Below are 23,206 nucleotides of genomic sequence, written 5' to 3'. Positions count from 1 at the left end.
CTCAGGGCAGCCCTTCTTGACTCTCCATTGGTCCCCCAAGGCAGCGTTCCTGGGCCAATCAGTCTCTTCTCACCCACAGTCAAATCAAATTTCTAAAACAAGCCCCCTCAACCTAATTTAGCTAATTTCCAATTGAGCCCCAGAACCCTCCCCTTTGATCCAGTCTCCAATAGGGCCAATTCAGGATCCCCCAGTCCATTCCTAAAGGTATCAATCAAGCCTCTATATCTAGGGCTAGTTCCCCTGATATGGCCAGATGAGCCCCTAAACAACCTCCCATGTAGTGCCAAGTTTAGTTCCCTCCAAACCAGCCCCCCAATCAGGGGTAGATACGACCCCCTCAACCCAGACCCAACTTTCTTGATGAGCCCACAGGACATCCCAAATCCAGATCTGGGACTCCAAGACCTTAATTCTCCAAACCATGACCAGTTCTAGCTCCCATTCAAAGCCATCCATCCCCCCAAACGGCAGCAACAGGGTTGCCTTCTAATTCTTTAAATGAACCTACCCCCAAATATAGCCCCAGGCTGCCTGACAGGTATCAGAAAGAACCTCCCTGGCTATCACCCCCTCCAAAACTAAAACCACTGCTAGTCCCCCAACCTAACTACAGAACCAGTTGTCCAAAATGTAAGCACCAAGAGCGGGCCTCTCTCATGGAACCGGACCAGTCACAAGGCTGCGATCCGAGCCCCCACAGGCCCCAATAAGATTTGTCCCCTCCTCCCCTCCCTGCCAGAACTTCCTCCACTCATGACCAAACCTAGCACCTGGGACAGTTTGCTCCTCCTTTCCCTCCTCCCCGCTCAGTCACAAGATCCTCCTCCTCCCAACTGCAAAAAAAAAAAAAAAAAAAAACAAAACCCAACCCAGACTGTAGCCCAGCGGTCCCCGGAGGCAAATGCAGTCATAGCCAAGGACAAATCCGAAGGTAGTCAAACCCCACCCTGTGTCCCCTGAGCATGTGCTCCCAGGGGTCCAGAACAGCTTCAGATTCCCTTATACACGCACACACACACCAGCGCCCGGTCAGATGCCCAACGCACAGGGAAGAGTTCACCAGTGGCAACCACAGTCACAGTGAAGCAAGCCCCTAAAGGAGCCGGTAGCCCATCACCAAGGGAAAGGCCCCCCAAAGTGATGGACCCTTATCACTGACAGCAAAACCAGAGTTCCAAACAAACAACCAAGGAAAAGTCCCTAAGTCAGAGTCCCCCAAACCCAGAGCAAGTCCAAGATCCGCACTGCCCGAAACAGAACCCCCCAAAGTGGTTTGCCCCCATCATCTAAAACTAATACAGATTCCGCAAGAACCAAGGGGGGTAAATGCCAACACGCTGAAAGCAGGGCAAGTCTCAGAGCCCCATGATGCAGAGCGGAGCCCCCTAAAGAGGCCGCGACCCCTTCCAGGCCCCAGGGTAAATTCGCATTACTCCAGGAGCAGCCTCAGGGGTCCCCCCTCTGCGCTCCCCTCCCTGGGGACCCGGCCCCTGCGTCCCTCCCGCGGCAGCACCGTGGACAGCGCCCGGCACCCCGGCCCTTCCCCGGGGCTGGGGTCCCCGGCGGCGCCGCCCCGCCCCCGCGCCGCCCGCGCCCCTCCCTCCCGCGGCCCCGCCGGGCGAGCGCGCGCCCACGCCCCCTCCCCCGCCCGCCCCGGCGGGGGCGCGCCCGCCCCCTCCCCCGGGCGCCCCCGAGACCTGAAGCGGCGGCGGCGGCGGCGGGGCGTCCCTGCGGCGGGCGGGCGGGCTCGCCCCTCCACTGCGACGGCGGCAGCGGCTGCGGTCGCGACGGCTGAGGCTCCGGCGGCCGCGCGCCCCCGCCCCCGCCCCCGCGCCGCGGCCGCGCGCCCGCCCGCGCGCGCGCGCCCCCCGCCGGCCTCCACGCCCGCCTCCTCGCCGCCCGCTGGAGCCGCCGCCCGCCGCAGGCCCGGGCGGAAGCGGGTTCCGCGCCACCTGGGATGATGGCACTCGGTCCAGAGTCGTCCCAGGGAGGCGGGGAGGGACTCCTGGACCGGCTCCTGGAGGTGGACTCTGGGCCACCTCCAATTCCTGGAGGTGGGGCTGGCCCCTGAGCCATGTCTCCTGGAAGGGGGCCAGATCCCTGCATACCTCAGCTACAGAGGGCAGGCATGTGGGGGGCGCAGCGAGGCGGGCACATCTTCTATGAGACTTCCGTCCAGAATAATCTCCAGTGGGAAGATGGGGAGGGTGTCCCGGACGCATCTCTAATGCGCGTGAGTCTGGTGGGGAGGTGTGGGGGCTCCTGCTCATCTCAGGTGTGAGAGGACAGCCGCCTGTGGGGGCTCACGTGGAAGGGGTCACACTATCTCTAGCTGAGGGGGCCGGAGCCAGGTCCCTCAACCCTCTTCGGCTGGGGAAACCCAGGGACTGGGTCGTCATGGAGGTGGGGCCAATAACCTTGGGTCAGGCAGACAGAGGAGGCCGGGAGCCTCTACTTGGAGGTCTGGAGGATGTTTCTGGGCCATCTCTACTCGGGCCATCTCTAGGGAGCTCGAAATCCAGAACCGATTCTGTGGAAGGCTGGGGGGGTGATGAGGCGGCGTGTCTCTGAAGATGAGGCAGCGGGAAAGGGGCCCTGAACCATCTCTGATTTGGGGGGTGTACTTCATCTCAAAGGGTCAGAGGTTAATTCCTGGACACCTTTGAAGGGGCAAGGCTCGGTTCTGGCCCATCTCTGGCAGAAGGGGAGCGGCAGGCCCTCACCCCCTCCCGCCGGTCCCCAGCAGGGCACTTCTCGCAACCCTCCCAAGAGCAAGGCGAGATCAGCGCGCGTCCCCGCGGGCCCGTCAGCGCGAGCGCGCGCCGTTGCCAGGGGCGCCCGGCCCCTCCCTCCCCGGCGCCCGTGTGGGCGGGGGAGGACCCGCGGAGCATGCGCGCTGAGGCTGGGCTCATTGCGCCTCCTGGCGGCGAGGCGTGAACGTCTCTCCGCGACCCACTTAGTCCCCACCCCCTCCGGGCCCCAGACTGGGAGCACTGACTTCCCCACGAAGCGATTCGCGGCGCCCAGCCTACCTCGTGGCAGTCTCGGAAGAAGTGCTGCAGCTCGAGTTGGTCGTGGAGCTTCTGCATCCACTGATGGGCCCGTAGTTGGTTTTCTTGGCACCTGGGGATGGGGAGATAAGAGCTGGGGGAATTCTGGGCCCTGGGGTGCTGGCAGTGACAGTAAAGCTGTAAAGGCATTGGACATGGCAGGGCTGGGAACATATGTAAGAGCTGGGGCAGATGTAAGAGCGAGGAGGAGGAGAAAGGGCTGGGTAGAGAGGCAAAAAACATCAGCGGGGCAAAGCCAGCGACAGCTGGAAAGAGGAAGAGAGAGAGAGACAGACAGACTGACCCAGATAGAGAAGATAGACAGTTACCAGAACAGAGACAAAGCGAACTCAAGGGGAGAGAGAAATCAGGGAAAGAAGTGACTCAGAGAGACAGGAAGCAGCAGGCATGGAGAGAGAAAGAGGCAGAGGGAGGGAGTGTGACGGAGAGGGTCAGAACAGGAACAACCCAGGGAAAGACAGGCAGAGACTGGCAAGATGCCAGAGAAGGCACAGCCAGAGGGTACAGGGGAGAAGGAAAGCGGGAAGGAAGCAGGGCAGCAGGGTGTGAGGGAAGATGGGGCTGGAACCACCCGGAGGCTGGGTGAGCACTGGCCAGGAGAGCTAGGCCGTTGGCCTGAGTGCAGTGGCCAGGCTGGACCCAGGTGCCGCCGCACAGTGCAGGGCCGAGTGCCCTGGTGGAGAGGCAGGGGGCATCCCACTTCAGCTCAGGCAAGTGCCTCTCCTGATACTATCAGTCCCGCCCTGGGTGACAGAAAAGAGAGCCTGAGAGAAAAGACTATCCTCCCAAAGTCCTCCAGTTTCCTCAGAACCCTCCTATGGATTTCCAGACCCTGCACCTTTCCTAACTCTTCCCCCACTAGCTCTGTGACAGTCTCACCTGGCTGTGCCTTGGTCAGCCACTTCCACCCCCGGACCCCCCACAGGCTGTTCTCTCTGGCAGGAATGCTCTTCTCCCCAGTGTTGTAGATTCTAAAGTCATCTTCTCGGCCCTCCTGACCTCTCCCCAGCACTTTCTGGCTTTCCTTCCTTCTTTAATTTTCTTGCTGGCACCGAACACCGTCCACTGCACTATCTATGTTACATCTTTATCTTGTCTGTCTTCCCCGCCAGGGTGTTATTTCATGAAGAATATTTGTTTTGTTCCCAGCTATATTCCCAGTACCTAGGGGATCAAAAAGCCTGGCACACGGCAGGTGTTCAATACATTTTTGTCGCGTGTATGAATGCAAGAGAGACAGAGGGGGAGAGAGAGAAGGAAACACAGAGATCAGTGGAGGCAGAGACAGAGCAAGTGAAAGAGGGAGCCAGAGGCAGAGCTGGAAGGAGAACCAGAAGAGGCCAGGGAGAAAATCCTGATGGCCCTCCCCCCCAACTCCCCCTACTCCCCCCACTCCTTACCCCCCACCCCCACCCCAGGCTTAGGAACCAGGAAATGGGAAATGCCTCTGGAACTGAACTGAAATCAGCCTCTCCAGTGAAGGGGATGGGGGTGGGGGGGAATGGACAACACCCTCTCTGGGAAGGTGAGAAAATGGCAGAGTTCAAATTCCTTCCAGGCTGTGATCTTGGTTAAGTCAGTGACCCTCTTTGAGCATCACTTGCAAAATGAAGATAAGAACACCCCACAAACAGGGCTGGGTCAGGCGGAGTTTAAGTGACTTGCCTGAATCTCACTGGTTGTTGGGTGAGACTGAGACTCGAACCTGGCCTTGTCTACCTCAGAGGGCCCAGCCCCCCAATCTGCATGGCCCTGTCCCTCTGAGGCATAGGGAAAACCTTCCCCTCGGGATGTGGATATTGTCCCTGGACAAGTAAATAAGCAGGACTCCCAGGGCAGAGTCAGGGGTTGGGTCTGTCTCTGTTCTGCTGTGTTCCCAGCCTCGCCCAGCCCATGCCTGGGGCAGATACCCCGTGGACCCCCACAGCCCCTGCACCTCTCCCATCCCAGCCCTGCCTGTTCTGGGCTCTGGACCATCCTCGTCAGATAGTGATGAGCCCTATGAGGGCAGGAATCATGCTCTGTTCTGCTCACTGCTGTGTACCCAGCCCTGACCCCTTCAGCACCTGGAGCAAGCGCAGACTCAGTACCTGATGAACTGGCAGAGGCATTCATGACTAAGTAATAGAGTGAAAGCAGCAATGAATGATGGACAAGGGACGAAGGTGTGAGTTAGAAGGAAAAGTCCTCCAGGCCCCTCCTTCTCATCCGTTATTCAACAAAGACTCTAAAATGGGGGACAAAGGACAGAAGGGCCCAGGCCCTGAGCTGGGGGGACTAGATCAGAAGTTTGTAGCCTCTGGGTCAGAATCCCCAGTGTTGCCCCAGATGAATTTAGGGGAAAGGCACACCTGAGTCTGGGACCAGAAAGGGGTTGTGGTCTCAAGGCTGTGGATGGTGTGGAGCATCCAGGGGTGCTTGCTGCCCTCCAAGAGATGGAATGACCTAGAAAGAGGGTCACGGATCTCTTCTGGACCTTGCCAGAGAGAAAGCTGGAGTCACTAGGAGGGGCAGCAACAGCGAACGCCTCAGAGAAAGAAGTAGGCCTGGAGGAATCCCTACAAAGGACTCTCCTTGAGGATTGAACTTTTTTTTTTTTTTTTTGGAGGGGGTGCTGTTTTGTTCTGGGCCTAGAATAGTGCCTGGCATATAGCAGCTGCTCAGTGTCTTTGCTTGGTTAGCGCAAGGACAAGCAAGAGACAGGGCAGTGGTAGAAGACAGATGGTTGCAGAAGCAGAGAATAATGAAGTGCAAGAGACCCATGAAAGCCATGTGCTCCCTTGTGCATGCACACGTGCGCGTGCGCGCGCACACACACACACACACACACACACACTTCCTGGAGCTCTGGGTGGTTGGGGTCAGGCAAAGGTGCTCATTCAAAATGTCCCACAGTCAGTATGGCAGGATATATGTCCATGGAAAGCTGGGACAGAACCCATGGCAGGCCTTCCCCTGCTGGAGTTGGGGATGTCCTTGGGTTTCCCAAGGAGAAGCCAGATCAGCAGGCAGATATGGGGGTTATCTAGGAAAATAGTGTGACTTTTGTGTCTACAAATTACCTTTCTGCAAAAAAAAAAACAAAAAACAAAAAACCCATGCAATAAAATTCAAAACAATATGGAATTAAGTAGAAATCAGAAAGGGACCGAGAAGCAGATATTATGAAGGAAAGAAGCAGAACCCAGGCCACCTCACCCCTCCCCCGTGCCTGACCCCCTATGTCCCTGGGGCCTGAGGGACCTACTTTTCCAGCATCCGGGTCACAGCCTCCTGGGCCGGCTCCCCATAGATGTTACCCTGCCTCAGCAGGCCCTCTACAGCTTGCACGGCCACCTGCATCTTTTGCTGGTTCAGCTCCATCGTGGTGAGGAAATCCCGGTGCTGTTTCAACGCCTCCTCCACCGACTCCACTGTGCCTGGGAGCTCCAGACCCGATAGGGCCATCTCCTGTGAAGGGGGGCGGGGGGAGGTGGCTCAGGTTATCCCATCCCTTCCAGGACCTGGGAGAGGCTGCCCCCCCTTGCCTGCCACCACTCCCTCCTCCCTTGCTCACTGAGTTCTAGCATCAAACATGCTGGGCATGGTCCCACCTCAGGGCCTTTGCCTGCGCCGGCAGTCTGTCCCTCCAGATAGCCCCATGGCTGGCTCCTTCACTTTCAGGTCTCTGAGTTCCTCCACCCAGCCACATCTCTTCACCCCACTTTATTTTTCAAAGCAGTATCTGACATGATAACTTAAGTGCATTTACTGTTTACCATCTCTCACTAAGACACAGATGCATGCGCGCGCGTGCACACACAATTACCTTACTGGTAAAATGGTGGGTCAGAAAGGCACTCTCAAAGTCTCCATTTAGAAATATTCCAGGGACTCTCTGTCTATCCCCCTCCCCAAAAAAATCTTCCATCTGGGTCAGCTTTCTCTAGTAACCAGCACAGGTGGTCACTCTTTTTAATGTTCCCCCATTATTGGACCCACTATCAGACAATCCAAAGACTGGATGTTCTGGGGGCCTCCCTAGTAGCACAAAGGGTTAAGCACAGCACTGTGAAGCTATCCACAGGCTCTATAGCACGAGTTCAATCCCTGGCCAGGGAGCTCACCCAGGGCATAGCAGACCTCTCCTGTCTCACCCGCTGCTACCCTCAGTGTATTTCAGTCAGTCTGCCTGTTCTGCTCCCCACTCTGTCTCTGTGAGTCCTCTCACCCCCCACACCTCTGGCCTGCACTCCAGTTCTTGTATGCATAAATAAATAAATCGTTTGGGCCTCCCTGGTGGCGCAAGGGGTTAAGATGTAACCTGTGAAGCTATTTGCAGCCACTGCAGCAAGACTTCAATTCCTGGCCAGGGAGCTACCCACATGGCGCAGCAGACCCCTCCTGTCTTGCCCGCTGCTCCCCTTAGCAGTATATTTCAGTCAATCCACCTGTTCTGTTCCTCACTCTGTCTCTGCTGAATCCTCTCACCCCCTGCACCTCTGGCCTGCACCCCAGTTCTTATATGCATAAATAAATAAATCGTTTTTAAAAATCTTTAAAAATAAAACAAAGACTGGCTGTTCTGTCTTGCCCAAATCCTCCAGTTTGGTTCTCACCCCAGGATGATGACCAGACCAAATCAGCTGGTCTCCACATAACCACTGCTCTTAACTCATGTCACAGACACAGTGACCCTCTGCAGAGAATCTGCAAATTGCCACTCCCATAAGAAAATTATCTACTAATTTAGGCACCCACAAGCACATAATCCACAGTCACCCCTCAGCCCTGGTCACCTGCTTCCATAATCTTTAGCCTGTTCTCCACCCTCAAGATCCTCTGAATCCCATTAACCACCACCAGCCCACTTCGCCCTTATTCCCTTCCAAATAACCCACAAACCCAGGCAGCCACTCCAATAAATGCTCAGTGCACGAGTCACACCTAGCGTTGCCGGCACACTGTCAGTCATCTCAGATATGCCACCAACCCACAGTCACCATCAGATTCCCACGCTCACGCCCACTCTTGCTCACGCTGAATGATCCACACGCACTGACCTCGGATAAGCCAAGAACCCAGAGGCCCCGCACGCCTCCATCCATTTCCCTGTCCCGAAAACCCCCACGACGGCCCAAAGTGGGCACCTGGTTGCGCAGCACCGCGCACGCCTGGCGTAGGTCGCGCAGGAAGAGCTGGTAGACGTGAGCCTGCACCAGGGCCTCCCTGCGCGTCTCCCACAAGCCCAGCAGCTTGTGCCAGCCAAGTTCCAGGTGAGGCAGCCACTCGTCGAGCGCCAAGCCCGGGCCCAGCTCGGCGCCGTCGCTGGCCAGCAGTGCCTCGCTGGCCGCCACGATGCGCGCATAGTCCTCCTCGCGCCGGTCCACTTCCTCCTTGAGCGCCGCATGGCGCGCCAGCAGCGCGTCCGCCTCTTCCAGGCTGCCGGGCAGGGGTCCCTCGCTGCCACCCGCCGCCTCCTGGGCGCGCACCAGCCAGTCCAGAAAAGCGTCGAGATCGTGCAGGAAACGCTGCAGGCGCCCGGCCGCCGCCACCGCCTCTCCACAGGCCTGAGCGGAGTTGGCCAGCGCGCCCCACTCGGCGCCCAGTTCCTCCGCCCCCTGGCGCAGCCGCGCCCCCTGTGCCGGGAAGCGCGCAGCCAGGAGGGCTGCCTCCTCCAGGAGGGCCGCCTGGCGCGGCTCCAGCGCTTGCAGAGCCGCCTCCAGGCCGCTTAGGCGCCACTGTAGGGCGCCGCCGGCTCTGGGCGCACCCTCCACAGCCCTCCGCTTCTCGCGCACTTGGGCGCGCACCTCTGCCACCTCCAGCACGTGATTCTCCACAAGCAGTACCGCGCTCACCTCCTCTTTGCGCTGTTCCACCAGCTCCACGATGCGGTTCCACCTGCCCAGGAGAAGGAGGGCGGCTGGAGGAGGACAGGGACTCATCTTGGGCGTGGAGGACCCACCGACCCAGGTTAAGAACCCAGCCAGGAGTGACCTTGGAACGTTATTTGATCTCCCCGAGCCCCTTTCTCTCAGTGGAACCCGACCAGGCACTTTTGCTTAGGGCAGCTGATTCTCCAATGTACTGTAATCTGAGTGAGGTTAAAACTACATTTGCCTTTTCACTCTCGTTCTCCCCCCAGAGTAGAACAGAGTTTTCCTGAGATGCATGTCCAAGGCTGGATGCAGAAGCAAATCTGAGAACTCACTGGCTTTCCCTCACTAGCCAGAAGGTAAAGGGATTTGCAAACACGCAAAATGTCCCTCTTCCCGCTGCATTTTTTGTTTTGAAAAGTTATTTTTCATTTAAAGTATTATGGTAACATTATAGGTTTATTATTGTTCATTTGAACTGACTTTAAAATTTTAACTTTCTCTGTATTCATTTCTCATATAGTAAATATGGGTAGCTCTAACCCCCTAAACAAACTCTAGGAGTGCTTAGTAGCCTTTAAGAGCACAAAGGGGTTCTGAGACCAGAGTGTGAGGGCCCAGCAAATAGTAATTAAGCCTAATATGTGGGGTCCAGTGGAAAATAATTGAGCATATACTATGAGCCAGGTGCTGAGGTCCAAAAGCAAACCTGCTCTATGTCAAAATAAATTACTGGGTGGGGGGGGAATATATTGCTCTGTGCCCTCAGACAAGTGATGATGCTTCTCTGGGTTCGGAGGCAGTGTATTGTCCAGGTGACAAGCACAGAATCTGAGCCCAATGGCCTGGAGTCAAATCTGAGCTGCGCACTCTTTGGCTAGTAAACCCCTCTGTGCCTCGGTTTCCCTGCCAGTAACACATTATAGCACAGCCCCTACCTCATAGGGGTTTGAAAAGGCACCTTCTTAGTTTCCTTGAGTGAATAAGAGAAGCAATAATGAGGAGAACTGGTGGGAGATAGAACTGCCAGCCCCAGGCCCTGCCTACCTGCTGTTGAGGTGGTCCTGGCAGGAGCGCACCTCATCGGAGCTGGGGTGGCCTCCTTCCACCAGTTCCTGGACTGTGTGGTTCACGTCTAGGACACGGCCCATCAGACTGTTCATCTCCTGGTCCAGACTCTCAAATCTGCAGAAGGAGGGATGTGCTCAGAAGCCTGGACCCTGAGGACCTGCCAGAGCTTCGATGTTATGAAACCGCCTTCTCCCGGTTCTCCCAAGTATCCGACATCACCTTCCTGCTAGTTTCTGTGTTAGATTCAGGGCTCTGTCCTAGGCATCCAAGCTTGCAATCACAGCATGCCTGGGTCACCTGACACATCCCCACGGTCTCTAATCCTCACCCTTGAACTCATGGCCCCCAGATCTCAGTCTGCAGCCTCAACCTACAGGTTTCTTTTGAAACTGTCCCCAACCTGAAAGGCTGTTGTGGACTCAGGGCTCCCCACTCGCACCGTGACTCAAACTAGCTTCAGCTTCTTTCCCGATTTCTTCTTCTGGGTCCCCATCTCCTGAATAGCCCCACCATCCCTTCATCCAGAACCCTGGTCCCCATTCTGGACAACCCCCACCCCCTGCCTGTCTGCTCCCATATTCTATGCGTTGGGCCTCCTGGCCTGGTCCAGTCCTCTTCTCTCCCACCTGAGCAGCCCCCTTCCCTAGCTGCCTCTCCAGGCTCCCAATCACCACTCTCAGCCTCCAACCCACCCTCCACATGGCCACAGGGAGACCTTATTAAAGGGGGGCAGTCATTCCTTGTTTACAGCAATGCCCAAGGCTGTGACTTGGGTGACTCTGGGCACGGTAAGGGCAGGGACCAGGCCTGTGTTTTCAGCAATGCCCAGCACAAGACCTAGAGAGAGCAGGAGCTCAGTAAGCCCCGGTGAAGTGAATGGATGGGTGCATTAGATGCTCAGTGAGAGAGGGATCATCCACTCATTTAACAACTCACCACTAAGGCAGCCAACAGAAAAATCAGTATTTGGTGTGTCACAGGTAGTAAGTGCTATGAAGAAACAAGATCGGGCTGAGGGAACAGTAAGGGACAAGGTTTGGAGTTATATCACCAACGAGGGACGTGACATTTGTACAGGGGCAGTGGGAGTCCCAGGGGAGGGACAGAGCTGGGGTGCCCCTGGAGGAGCTCAGGTTTATTATCTGGGAACCTCAGTAGTAACAGTAAGGGCTCCCAGAAGTAAATGTTCCCAGGATATTTACTGGGTATTTTACACGTATTCACTCATTCACTGCTCACCACAGGCGTGTGAGATCAGGACTATAATTCCTATTTTCCTGGAACCCCGGCTTCCAGCTGAGCGACCACAGGAATTATTGGCCCGGTGGAGGGTGAGCCTGGTGAGAAGATACCTAGCCCCCCAAGAGCGCGCTCACCGGTGCTGCACCACCTCGACGTCATCCAGTGAATCAGGCACACGCATGGCGAGAAGCCATTGCTCCTTCTCCCCGATCCACAGCTCGCACGCGTGCACCTCGCCGAACATGCGGTAGACAGCGAGGGCATCCCGCAGCCACTGACGCCGCAGCGCTGCCACCTCGGTCACCTCTGCAAACAGCTGCTCGGCCTCCACCACGCGCACCTGCAGGGCCACCACCAGTGGCCCGGCCCCGCTGGCGCCTCCCAGGGTCGCCAGCTGACGCCGCAGGCCGCCCACAGGCCCGCGATGCGCCTCCACCTCCCCGGTGAGCGCTCGGTGCTGGCGCGCCAGGCGGCGGCTGGACGCTTCGTCGTGGCCGAAGTCGCCCGCGGCCGCCAGGCGGTAGGCGTCGCGGAGCCAGTCCAGGAGCCCGTCGAGGTCGGCGCCGAACTGGTGCAGCGCCCGCGCCTCCTGCAGCCGCCGCTCCCGCCGCGCGGCCGATTCCTCCAGGCGCTGCCAGCGCCGCCGTGCGCTCGCGGCGCGCTCCGCCAGCCCCGCCAGGTGCACCGTCTCGGCGCCCGGGCCCACCGCGCCGCCGGCCGCAGCCAGCTCCTCCCCGCGCCGCAGGGCTTGCTGCAGCAGCGCCCGCCGCCCGCCCAGCTCGCCCTGCAGGATCTTGTGCTGCGCCAAGAGGCGCGCGGTGCTAGACAGGTCGTGCGCGCCCGCCGCGGGGCCCGCCGGGCCAGCCGCGCACGCCGCGCCGCCGCCGCTCGCCGCCTCTAGGAGGCGCTCCTTGTCGCGCGCCCAGCTCTCGGCCTCCTCCAGCTCCTGCAGCAGGGCCCACAGGCTGCGCGAGGCCTCCAGTTCCGCCCGCCGTCGCGCCGCCTGCTCCTGCAGCTCTGCGAGACAGCCATGCACGTGGTTCACGCGGTTGCAGATAACCTGAGGATCGCAGGGCTGGTAGCCTGTGTCGGAAGCGGAGGATCCCAGGTTGGACAGGGCTCAGGGGGCACCCAAGAGAGGGTGGTATAAGTTACCTGCCCAGTTCTTGGCCCGACTTCATCAGATGGCAGGGTAAAGAGTCCCCTCCTCCAGGCAGCCTCCCTGATATCCCACAGCACCTTTTCTGGTTCCCCCAGGCGTTCCCTTTATTCCCAACCTCATCACTCTACCACCGTGACTCCTTCAGCCCAGACGCCTCTGGGCCTGACCCCGCTTAGAGCTTATTTTGTCTCGTCCCTTCCTAACCCCCCAAACGGGAACCCCTTGAGGGCAGGGTCTGGGGCAGTGTATGTTACCATGTCCCCAATTCTTCCCAGCAGAGTGGAACCCAGAGCAGTAGCCTGGAGAAAATGGAGACTTACTGACTGATGATGGATAGAAACTGAGAACCAGAGAATCCTAGAATCTGTATATTTTAGTGTGAACTGTGTTTCCTTCGAAACTGTTGCCAAATGAAACCTCTCTGCTCTTAAGCCATTTTCTGGGTTCTCTTGCTCATCCTCTAGAGATGACCTGAACCCCCTTATTTTCTTCCAACCATTTCTGGCTAGAGAACTGTGAAATTAATTGAATGAAATTAATTTCTTTCATGCAATAAAATAGAATGGTTAGAAAATATCAGAACACAACACTGGAGAGGTAAGGGAAAGCATTATTTTATAAAACCTTTGCGCCAGTGTGTGGGGCTGTGTGTGACCATGAACTCTGGGTCATAAGATTAAGGTCAAAGCAGTGTGGGAGAAGCTGCCCTGGATGGATGGGGGATTTCTATAATTCTGGGCATTCACTGAAAATGACCCAAATACCAAGGCATCCAAGCGAATAATAAACAACCACAGCATCCAGGTATCCTGCCCTTATTCTAACACAGTGTCACAGATTCCTCACAACCATCTTATGATGTCAATCTCCTTCCTAACCCTCCTGCAGATCAGGAAACTGAGGCTCAGGGAGGGATGCCGCTTGCTGGGCATCAGCAAAGAAGTGGCAGATCAGGAGGTCACACTCTGGACCACTTATCAGGCAGTGCTGCCTGCGTCACCATGGCAACACCCACCCACACCGGCCTCTTTACTGTGTTCTCAGAGGCGCTGGTTGTCACCAGGTATGGAGCGCTCACAAGGGGAGGACAGAGGGGGCCTCCCGGGACAAACACCCCTGGGGGGAAGGAGAGGGTCCCACCAACCTCTCCTTGGGTTGTGACGTTCACCAGAGGGGCTGAGCCAGGATGAACAGCTCCACACTGGGGCTTGCAGGGAGACCTCAACATTTGTTCTTAGGACATGGGCCAGCGCCGCGAGGCTGAGACGCTCCCCCGCCAAATAGACTCTTCCTTTTCTAACAATACTCCCAGATTCCGCTGGGCCGTGGCTCGGGGAAAAGAAGCGAGACAGGCTAGCCTCCAAACCTCCCAATCAGTTTCATGGGTCTCGGCCTCCTTCCCAGTGAGAAAGGAAAATGCAGCCCTCCCACTTAGCGAAGAGATTCGCAGGACACCAGCTTGAGACGGGTCACTCTGCCACCGCGATGGAGCGTGACAAAAAATAAGAGCACTCTGCCATCTTGCCTGAGCACACACAAAACCAGGGCACCGTGCAAGCCGGAGAAACAGCCACTAAACCCCGCTCCTGACTAGTGCCAGGGATGGTGGCCAATTCCTGTTCTCCCCACCCGCCACGACAAAAATGAGAAAGATGGACAATCATCAAAATAAACCACCTTCCTGACAGCTCCACTCCACTGCAAGGCACACCCCAAATCACCCAACACAGTCCGCGGCAGATAACAAGTCGCCCATCATATTCTCTTACTGAAATGCCCTGTGGGTCCCTCACGAGTGCGCAGAGTCAATCACTTGGCTGGAGGACACTGGCATCAGTAAAATGAGAACCTCATTAGAGCTAGTCTGGGTTTCGCCCATCAGCATCCACACCCCACCTTCCTCTTTCTCACTTCATGTCTTCGGATGGAATGGACCCCTCAGGGGCCAGGATGGGCATGTCACATAGATGTGGCCAATTAGGTATAGACTGGGGTCATGGGGTTTGGCCACACAGAGGGGAAGGAACCCACAGTGGGCTAATGAAAGTTTTCCTTAGAACTTTGGTCAGATTATTGGGACAAAAGGGACTATATCCTGGGGCCTCCCCTGGTGGCGCAGCGGTTGAGCGCTGGGCTGTGAGGCTGCCCATAGACTCTGTAGCACCGGTTTGTTCCCTGTCCACCAGCGAGGGTCCCACAAAAAAGGGGGGACTATATCCTGAAGGGGTGCTAAGCTTTGGGAATGGAAACATGGAGCTGAATGATTCCACATTTACACCATGAGGAGAGAGAGAGAGCGCCCAACAGTAACATAAACATAGAGACTAGAGTCAGCAAGACATGACGTCTCAAAAGCATCATTGAGCCATCATTCCTGGATCCAGTCATACCTGAAGCCAACATCAATCTGGACATTATGGTGACATTAGTCAATACACTCCCCTTTCCTCCTTCAGATAATCGGTTGACTTTCTATCACCTGCTACTGGGAACACGCTGAATATATATGGTATTCACTGAGATTTGGCCATGAAGGGCTAAACATATAACAAGTGCTCAATATATGTGAACTATTACTGCAGAACCTCAAAAAAGAAAGTTGTGTGGTCCAACCTCCCATTTAAGGCACTAACTTTCCCCACAAAATCCCTAGGAGTGTGATCCTAGTCTGTGCTTGGACACCTCCAAAGACAAGGAGCTCACTCCTTCTGATCTCAGGAGTCCATCTGCTCCATAAGTCTCCACCCCAAACCCAGACTCACCCTGCAGTTGAGAGAAACGCAGGGCAGCAGCGTTGAGTGCCTCCACCCGCTCACTCTGGGCAGCAATGTCCCCCTCCAGCAGTCCGTGCTTCTGCAACAGGTCCTCTGCCTCCACCAGGTGCTGCCCACATTCCCGAGACAGCAGCTGAGCCTACCAGAGGGGGCAGCACTGAGCACATTTTGGGCCCTGGCCCTCAGACCACTTCCCTCTCCTCCCATAGTCCTTGCCAACAAGGCACAACATTCCCTTCTCAGCCCTCTTCCTTGTCTGTCACCATCTCTCCCCGCCGTCTCTCTGAATGTTCTGTCTCTCATGTCTCCACATTTCTCTGTCTTAGCATCTCCCTCTCTAAGCCTCCATCTCTCTCTGCCTCCACCTCTTATTTAGTTTTCTGTCTCCTTCCCATGTCTCTTTCTGTGTCCAATGCTCTCTCTGCTTCCGCATTTCTTTTCCCCATGTCTCTCTGTATCTGTCTTATGCCATAGGTCTCTGTCTCAAATGGATTCCATCTGCCTATGTATCTTTCTTTGTAGTCATTTAGATTTCCATTGCTAACTTTGCCCTCTCTCTCTCTCTCAGCTCTTATCATTTTCCTCTGGCATCATCCCTCTGTCTCTGTCCCTAGATCTATCTCATCTATCAAGGTATGGCTTTCTCTGTCTCTTTTTCTTTAATTTTTAAATTTATTTTGTGAAAATAAAGTAGAACTGGGGTGTAGGCCAGAGGTGTGGGGGGTGAGAGGATTCACCAGAGGCAGAGTAGGGAGCAGAACAGGCAGATCTACTGAAATACACAGCTGAGGGGAGCAGCGGGCGAGTCAGGAGAGAGGTCCGCTGCACCATGTGGGTCACCTCCCAGGCCAGGGGTTGAACTCAGGCTGTAGCAGTGATACACTGCGATTAACCCCTAGGCCACCAGGGAGACCCATTTTCCTCTTTTTCTTTTTTGGTCTCTATATGTCTTCCTTTGTCTTTCTCTTTGTCCTTCTTTATCTCTTTCTTTCTCTCCCCTTCCCTCTGTATCTCTATGACAGCTCTATCAGTATCCCCACCCCCTCCTGCAACCCAGGCCCATCCTTTTCCCTGGTTTGACCCCCACCTGCATCTCCTCCATCCAGTCCACCATGTACACCATCTCCTGGAAGACCTTCTGCAGGGCCAGGTTCTGCTCCAGCCGTGTACGTCGAGCACCTACCAGCCCAGTCAGCAGGGCCCACTGGCGCAGGACACTGTCTCGCTGGGCTGCCACCCGCCGGGCATCATAGTAGCCTTCAGCCGCCAGAGCCTGGGCCAACTCTGCCACGCCCTGCACCCGCTCCTCATAGGCTGCGATGTCGGCCTCAATCGCTTCATGCTTCTTCATGGCTGCCTCCACTGCTGGCAGCTCATACCCAAAGTTGTCCTGGGGCAGGGCAGGCCACAGACACTCACCCATGTTGCCTCAGCAGTCCACCTGGTACCTTGGCCCTGTGTGAGCCTGGAAACTGCCCGACCTGCTCCTGTTACCCTGGGGACCAGCCCCACCATCCCCAGTTACCCTGTGGACCAGTTCTATCCTCCCCTACTACATCTCTGATCCTAAACTTGTCACCCAGAAAGGGTCCCCATCTTTCCACTGCCCTAGAGATGGATGACCAGGCCTACTCTATCCTGCTACTTAGGAGACCAATTCTATCCTCCTTAGTTGCCCTGGACACCAGATACAACCTCTCTTGTCACTGAAGAGTCTAATTAAATGCTCCCTTATTTCTGAAAAGACTAATTCTGTCCTCATTAGTTACCCTGGAGATCAGTCTCACTCTCCTGTTACCCTGGAGATCAGGCCCACTCCCCTCCCCCACCAATCACTTTAGGAGACCAGTTTTCCCTTCCCACCCTTATTTGTCACCTAGGAGACTAACCAACACTTCTCTGTTGCTTAGGAGATCAAGTCTTCCTCTCTGGTCCCAGAGCCATCAGTCCTGTCTCCCTCCCTTTCCCCCAGAGCCAAGCCCTACACCTTGTACCTGGGAGACCAGGCGCTGGTTCTCATTCAGCCAGCTCTCCCTCATAGCTACTTTGTGGTCAAACCTCTGGGCCAGTAGTTCCAGCTTCTCCTGTCGAATCAACTCAGCCCGTAAGGCAGCCTCCCGCTCATGCTCTGCCTTCTCCAGCTGGCCCCATGCCTGGGGAAAGAGGAGGTGGCAATCAGACTCCAACAATGCCCCACCATCTTGGAGCCCTGACTTTGCTGGCTGAGGTCACTTCTAGCACTTGCAGCTCTTTTGGGCAAACTGGAAAAAAAAATCTTATGACCCTTTCCTGCTGGAAAACTGTCAGAATGAATACTCAGTCCATGATGCCTACAATGTGAATGGCTGCCTTGAATAGTGCACAACATAGACAACTCCTCAGAGCAACCCCACCTCTCCCCCACATTCTCAACCTCACCTTGTCTATATCCCAGATGCCGCAGCCCTCCCGAGGCACAAAGAGGCGACGGTTGCAGGCGCGCAATTTGCTCTGGATGCTGAAGAGCAGCACCTCCAGGTTCCCCTTCTCCTGAAACCTGAAACAGTTTGAATTCAGGAGCCCTGCCTCCACACCTCCACCTGCTGTCCTCCCTCCTGAACGGGGCCTCACTTGACAGGCTTCTCCAGTGTGCAATAGGCCGTGAAAGCCTGAAGCTGCTGCTGCACCCCACTCAAGGAGTTGGCAAACTTCTGGTTGCTGATGAGGCCCACAGTGCGGTGGATCCAGGCCAGCAGTTCAGCTGCCAGCTCTTCATAACGTTCAATGATCTTGCCCACCTCCAACACCTGGTCCAGGACCTGACCCGGGAAAGGATGCTAGGGTCAGCCTCAGCCCAGATATGCCCCTAAGTTGCCATCCAACTCATTCCTGGATTCATCAGACCTTCCCAATCCGCTTCCCCTCCACAGCGAGAGCCTTCATCTTGGAGAAATAGTGGTAGAAGGAGACCACGTAGGTGATGATGGACTTCTCATCCGGAGCCTCCATGTTCACATCTGGGGGGTAAAGGAGAGTAGGGGAGCATGATGGTGAGCACTCCAACAGAGGGACTGGAGGATTGGGAGGAGGGAAAAATTCCTAACTGTGTGACCTTAGGCAAGCTAACTAACCTCTCTGTTTCTCACTTTTAGGTTTCTTTCTCTCTTGATTTATTTTTAATTACTCACAAATACTTCATTTTTTAATTTAGCTTTCTGACACTGTGCTTTTGCTTTCAACACTTTCACAATGATTTTCTGTTCCTCAATAAGAAGTGTGTCCTGTCCTGCACACTTTTAGCACACATGGAGCCACAACAGACCTTGCAAACACGTTGTTTGTTTGTTTGTTCAGGCAACCACTTAAGAACCATAGGCCTCATGTACAAACTTCTGGGAGCTGGCCTGGACACAAGATACATGCAGATGCTGATGCTTTCCCAACCTTCTTGCTATAAAGGTAAATAATTCTATTATCAGGGCTTCAGGATGGACTAGTTTTGTTTGAGGCTGTGCTGAAGCAGAGCATGCAAAGGTATGTCAAACACTAGACCACCTGAGTGCCCCTAGACATCATCTCCAGAAAGTGGGCTGGGGGTGGGGGCATGAAGGGGGTGGATGGACTGTTATTCAGTTTTTGTATCCGCCGTATGGAGATCTATCTCTGAGCCTCGGTTTACCCACTGTTATAATAAGGATGACCACGGTGCCAGCCAGGGAGGAGCACCGTAACATCAGACGGTATATCGTGGCACAGAGAAGAAAATCAACAAATTCTGGTTATTATTTTAATTTCCCCATTTACCCATTGATGGCACAGCAATATCCTTGGCCCTAGACTTCACCACCTCATGGAACGGACACCCTCCACACACCTATGACATGCCAGGCACAGAGCACAGCTTTAAGACCCTAAATTCTGCAGTCAGAAGTCTGGCCTATTGGTTTTCACTGTGTCTCTGGGCAAGAGATTTCACAGCTCTGCCCTTTGTTTCTGTTGCCTTAAAACAGCACAAATTCTATCCAAGCAGGTCAGTGTGAGGAGGAACGGGAACAGTTTTGATAAAATTCTCAGCCATGTACTTGGCACCCGGTTGATGCTAAGAAACAGGGAGCACAGAGGGAGGACTGGTGCTGGGTGTGACCCCGGATTGGGACTGAGGCTGAAGTTAGGGGTGCGTGTGGGGGTAGACTGAGAAGGAAAGGTGTCAGGGAGAGGACAGAGTGCTGGATGTGGGGGGACCTGGGGTAGGGGAGTGACAGGCTGGGGCTGGAACCGGGATGGGATGGAGAAAGCAGGGAAGATGTGTGTGCGATGGGGATAGTGCTGGGATGGAGTGGCTGGTGTGGGATTGGTGTGAGGTCGGGGATGGCATTGGCTTTGAGGCTGGGGCTGAAACTCAAACCCCATCCTCCCCGCCCCCACCCCCACACCCCGGACAGACAGGCCTGAGGGCCGGAAGCCGGGGCACCACTGGCATCGCCACCCTGCTGCTTCACTACCCACCACCCCTTCTATGTGGTTCCAGGGCAAGCTCTGGCTGCTGGGAGCCCCCCATTAAGTGCCAAATTCCCTTTCATATTTGGCGCCTGGATCAAGACTGAACCAATCAGGTGTGAGCTATGAGCTGATTGGTGCTAAATGATCCAGTCAGCCATAGGATTGAAAAAATGGTCCATTCAGGCTTATAGGTGGGGGACATTGAAGGAGGATATAAGGCAGAGCAGAGGGGCCCTTGGGGCATTCTGTTCCTGGCTGCAAAGAAATGAGAAGCAGCAAGCAGCATGGGACAGCAGGCCAAGGAAGAAGCCCAAGGCCTTTCTGCAGATGTTGGGCAACCCTGTCTCCAGTCCTGCCTCTGACATAGCCTGAAAGGAGCACCAAAGGCACCAAGCCTGGTATTTGAAAGAGCTGTTTGTTGTTGGTGTAGTTTGACAACTCACAAAGAGTTGTTAAAACTTGGTGCTTCTTGGGCCTCCCCTGGTGGCGCAGCGGTTGAGCGTGGGGCTGTGAAGCTGCCCGCAGCCTCTGCAGCGCCGGTTCGATCCCCGGCTGCTGGGTGAGGGTCCCACATGGCTCATAGACCTCTCCTGCCACACCCGCTGCTCCCCTCAGCAGTGTATTTCGATCCATCTGCCTGTTCTGTTCCCCGCTCTGGCTCTGGTGAATCCTCTCACCCTCCCACGCTTCTGACTGTACCCAGTGCTTGTATAAATAAGTAAATAAATCTTAAAAAAACAAAAACCAAAAAACCTTGGTGCTTCTGACACTGCCTCGTGGTGCCCGGCAGTGGCCAGTGCTGTCCAGCACTTTTGACAGGTGACCAGCACTGTGTCAGGGTCACCTCTGAGAGTGGGCCAGCTCTGAGAGCTGCTCACCGCTTACTTCTGAGCACTGTGGACACGACCTGGATTGAGATATTTGGCTACTTGTGTCTATAGGAAGCTTTTTGTTTCCCCTGTCTTCTTGTTCCCTGTTTTGTTGAATGCCATTTTTGTTGTTCCCTGAGCCTGAGGTACCTTATAATTTTGCGTGCGGGTGAGAAAACCCCATAGACAGCGACCTGTCCTCTACCTTGACACAATCCTTTGACTGATTATAGCCCCTTGTTATATATAGCTCCGGTTTTGGTCTCTCTTGTAGGGCTAGGGAGAAAGGGAGTTCAGTTGAGGAAAAGATGACTGAGGAGGGGTTTGGAGAAAAGGGTGGAGGTTAAACTGGAGATAGGAATGGAAATGGGGTTGGATTTGGGATGAGGATGGGGAAAATGAAGAATATGAGGATGAGAAGTGGGGAGACTGGATATGAGTAAGGAAGGGAGTTGAGCTTGGAATGACCTGGGGATTTAAGATGGTGGTTCAGTAAGATGCAGCTGAGTTTGGGAGGGCATTGGGGTTGGGGGCCCCCAAAGGAAGTGGAGGCTGGGGCCAGGTGGGGCTCACCCTCAGGGTCCAGCAGACGTGTCAGTCCCAGGTGCTGCTCAGCCGTGCGGAAGGCTCTCTGCAGGTTGTAGTTGGCATTGGACTTGGTGAGTTTGCTGAAGTCCACGAGATCAGGCCTGGGCAGGGGCACAGAGCAGGCAGGCAGCAGGCAGGCCCCAGAGCCATGGGCAAGCAGATGAGAAGACATGGTGGTCTGAGCCCCACCCAGGGTGAGGGGAGGAGGGGCACACCCAGCAGGGGGAAGACCAAGTGTGCATTTAACTGTGTACTTCTCACTTGGCATGTGAGTGTGTATTTGGGTGTGTTCCTATAACGTATTGTGTCGTAGTGTGAGGTCTAGAAACCACCCACCCCGGCTCAGCCATATCCTGGTGGTCACTCTGGTCGCTTCATCTCTCTATGCCTGTTTCCTCGCTTAGAAAATGGGGAGGTTCCCCGGTGGCGCAGCGGTTGAGCGCTGGGTTGCGAGGCTGCCCGCGGCCTCTGCGGCGCCGGTTTGATCCCCGGCTGCTCCCCGGCCACCAGAAGAGGGTCCCGCATGGCGTGCAGACCTCTCCTGCCGCCCGCTGCTCCCCTCAGCAGTGTACTTCCGTCCTTCTGCCTGCTCTGCTCCCCGCTCTGGCTCTAGTGAATTCTCTCACCCTCCCGCGCTTCTGACTGTACCCAGTACATGTATAAAAAACAAAAACAAACAAATAAATAAATAAAACATGCCTCTATTAAAAAAAAATTTAAAAAAGAAAAAGAAAATGGGGAGGTTAATGGCATCTGCCCCTTAGAATCACTGTGAAATGACTTGCTGGAAAGCAGTCAGCTATGCCAGCCACACAGGAAGTGCTCAGTGTGTCCACTGTTCGCACTATCCCTGTGGCAGCCTGTGGGCTTGTGTGACCAGCAGGGCTTGTGAGAGACCAAGTGTCCACATCAGAAAAAGTTGGGTTCTATAATACCAGGACAAGTCTTCCTACGGAGACTCCGGATCAAGTCTCTCTAGGTCTCGGTTTCCCAAATCTGTCCTAGATGACCATGATGTAGGTGTAACTTGTCTGGGGGCCCACCCCTCAGTCACTTCAGCGCCAGGCCTTGGGGTGGAGGGAGCCAGGATACCCTGGGTGCTCGCCTTGAAGAAGGCCTTTCAGGTAGGAGAGGCCTTGGGTGGGTTATGGGGGAGGGGGTGGAGATGTCCTGCCCCAGGGGCATGCAAGCAGCAGCCCAGGCTGTGTATGTACACAAGCATTTGTGTGTGTGCTCACATCTGTATGAATGTGTTTCTGTGTGTGCAGAGGGTATGAGGCCTGGACAAGGGTACACAGGGGTGTGCACATATGTGTTGAAGTGGAAAGGGCAGGTGCGTGAAGGGCACTGTGTGTGTGTGTGCGTGTGCGTGCGAACGTAGGGGTGAGGGTGGGTCCTTGTGTCTGTATACATGCACGTACATGTACAGGGTGGAGCTGAGAGATGTAAGGCAGGGTGCGGGGTAGGGCTGAGCTGCCCCAGGCCAGGTAGTACCTGTGCCGGTGAATGAGGGCATTGAAGGCCAAGCCGTCCCGCCAGCTGGTGGTGAAATTCTGGATGTTTACCTCAGGGTAACTGGCAGCATGGAAGGAAGAGATAGGCAGAGACGGAGAGAGTCAGGAGAGGGAGGAGGAGACAGACATGGATCGACAGACAGAAGGACGGAAGGACGGCCAGATGGACAGAGCAAGCCAGGGAAATGAAGAGACAAGTGAGGAGCAAAAAGGAAAGAAGGGCAAAGAGAAAGGGGGGTGGAGGGGAGAGATACAAAGGGAGAGAGGTGTGAGAGAGCAGCGAGGGAGGAAAGCGCGACAGGAAGAGGAAAAGTAGACATGGAGGTAACGACACGGACACGCGTGGAGAAACAGGTGGCTTTGCAAGGCAGCGCAGAAGGGGGAGTCAGGAAGCCCATGTCTCCACCCTCACCCGCCGCCTCCCAGCTTCCTCCCCGAGGCTGCTCTCCAGAGGGCACTCTAGTTTCAGGCCAGGCTCTCCCCACAAGGCAGAGAGTTGGGGCCAGCAGTCTGTGCACCCCCTTTTTCAACCACAATGAAGGCAGCAGGCCCCTGAATCCCCCCCTGAGCTCCCCGAG

General features: G+C 55.5%; 1 protein-coding gene across 2 annotated transcripts in view; it reads right to left on the bottom strand.

The window, feature by feature from the left end:
- The window catches only part of SPTBN4 (spectrin beta, non-erythrocytic 4), a gene marked incomplete at its 3' end in the record, with an annotated part of 63,038 nt that overhangs the window by 27,195 nt on the left and 12,637 nt on the right, over window positions 1–23,206 (bottom strand). For both annotated transcript variants that reach the window (XM_084257415.1, XM_084257416.1), the window contains exons 5-17: window positions 22,609–22,689; window positions 21,100–21,215; window positions 18,062–18,174; window positions 17,789–17,976; window positions 17,597–17,714; window positions 17,173–17,331; window positions 16,266–16,568; window positions 15,167–15,317; window positions 11,377–12,325; window positions 9,977–10,114; window positions 8,204–8,954; window positions 6,322–6,524; window positions 3,036–3,126 (exon numbers count right to left, since the gene is read on the bottom strand). In XM_084257415.1, coding sequence (XP_084113541.1) covers window positions 3,036–3,126; window positions 6,322–6,524; window positions 8,204–8,954; window positions 9,977–10,114; window positions 11,377–12,325; window positions 15,167–15,317; window positions 16,266–16,568; window positions 17,173–17,331; window positions 17,597–17,714; window positions 17,789–17,976; window positions 18,062–18,174; window positions 21,100–21,215; window positions 22,609–22,689 — 3,361 coding nt within the window. The remainder of the gene's footprint in view (window positions 1–3,035; window positions 3,127–6,321; window positions 6,525–8,203; window positions 8,955–9,976; window positions 10,115–11,376; window positions 12,326–15,166; window positions 15,318–16,265; window positions 16,569–17,172; window positions 17,332–17,596; window positions 17,715–17,788; window positions 17,977–18,061; window positions 18,175–21,099; window positions 21,216–22,608; window positions 22,690–23,206) is intronic.

The sequence above is a fragment of the Talpa europaea genome (genome assembly GCF_964194135.1).
Source record: "Talpa europaea genome assembly, chromosome: 16".
NCBI classification, from domain to species: domain Eukaryota; kingdom Metazoa; phylum Chordata; class Mammalia; order Eulipotyphla; family Talpidae; genus Talpa; species Talpa europaea.
This window is presented reverse-complemented; position numbering and strand designations above follow the sequence as displayed.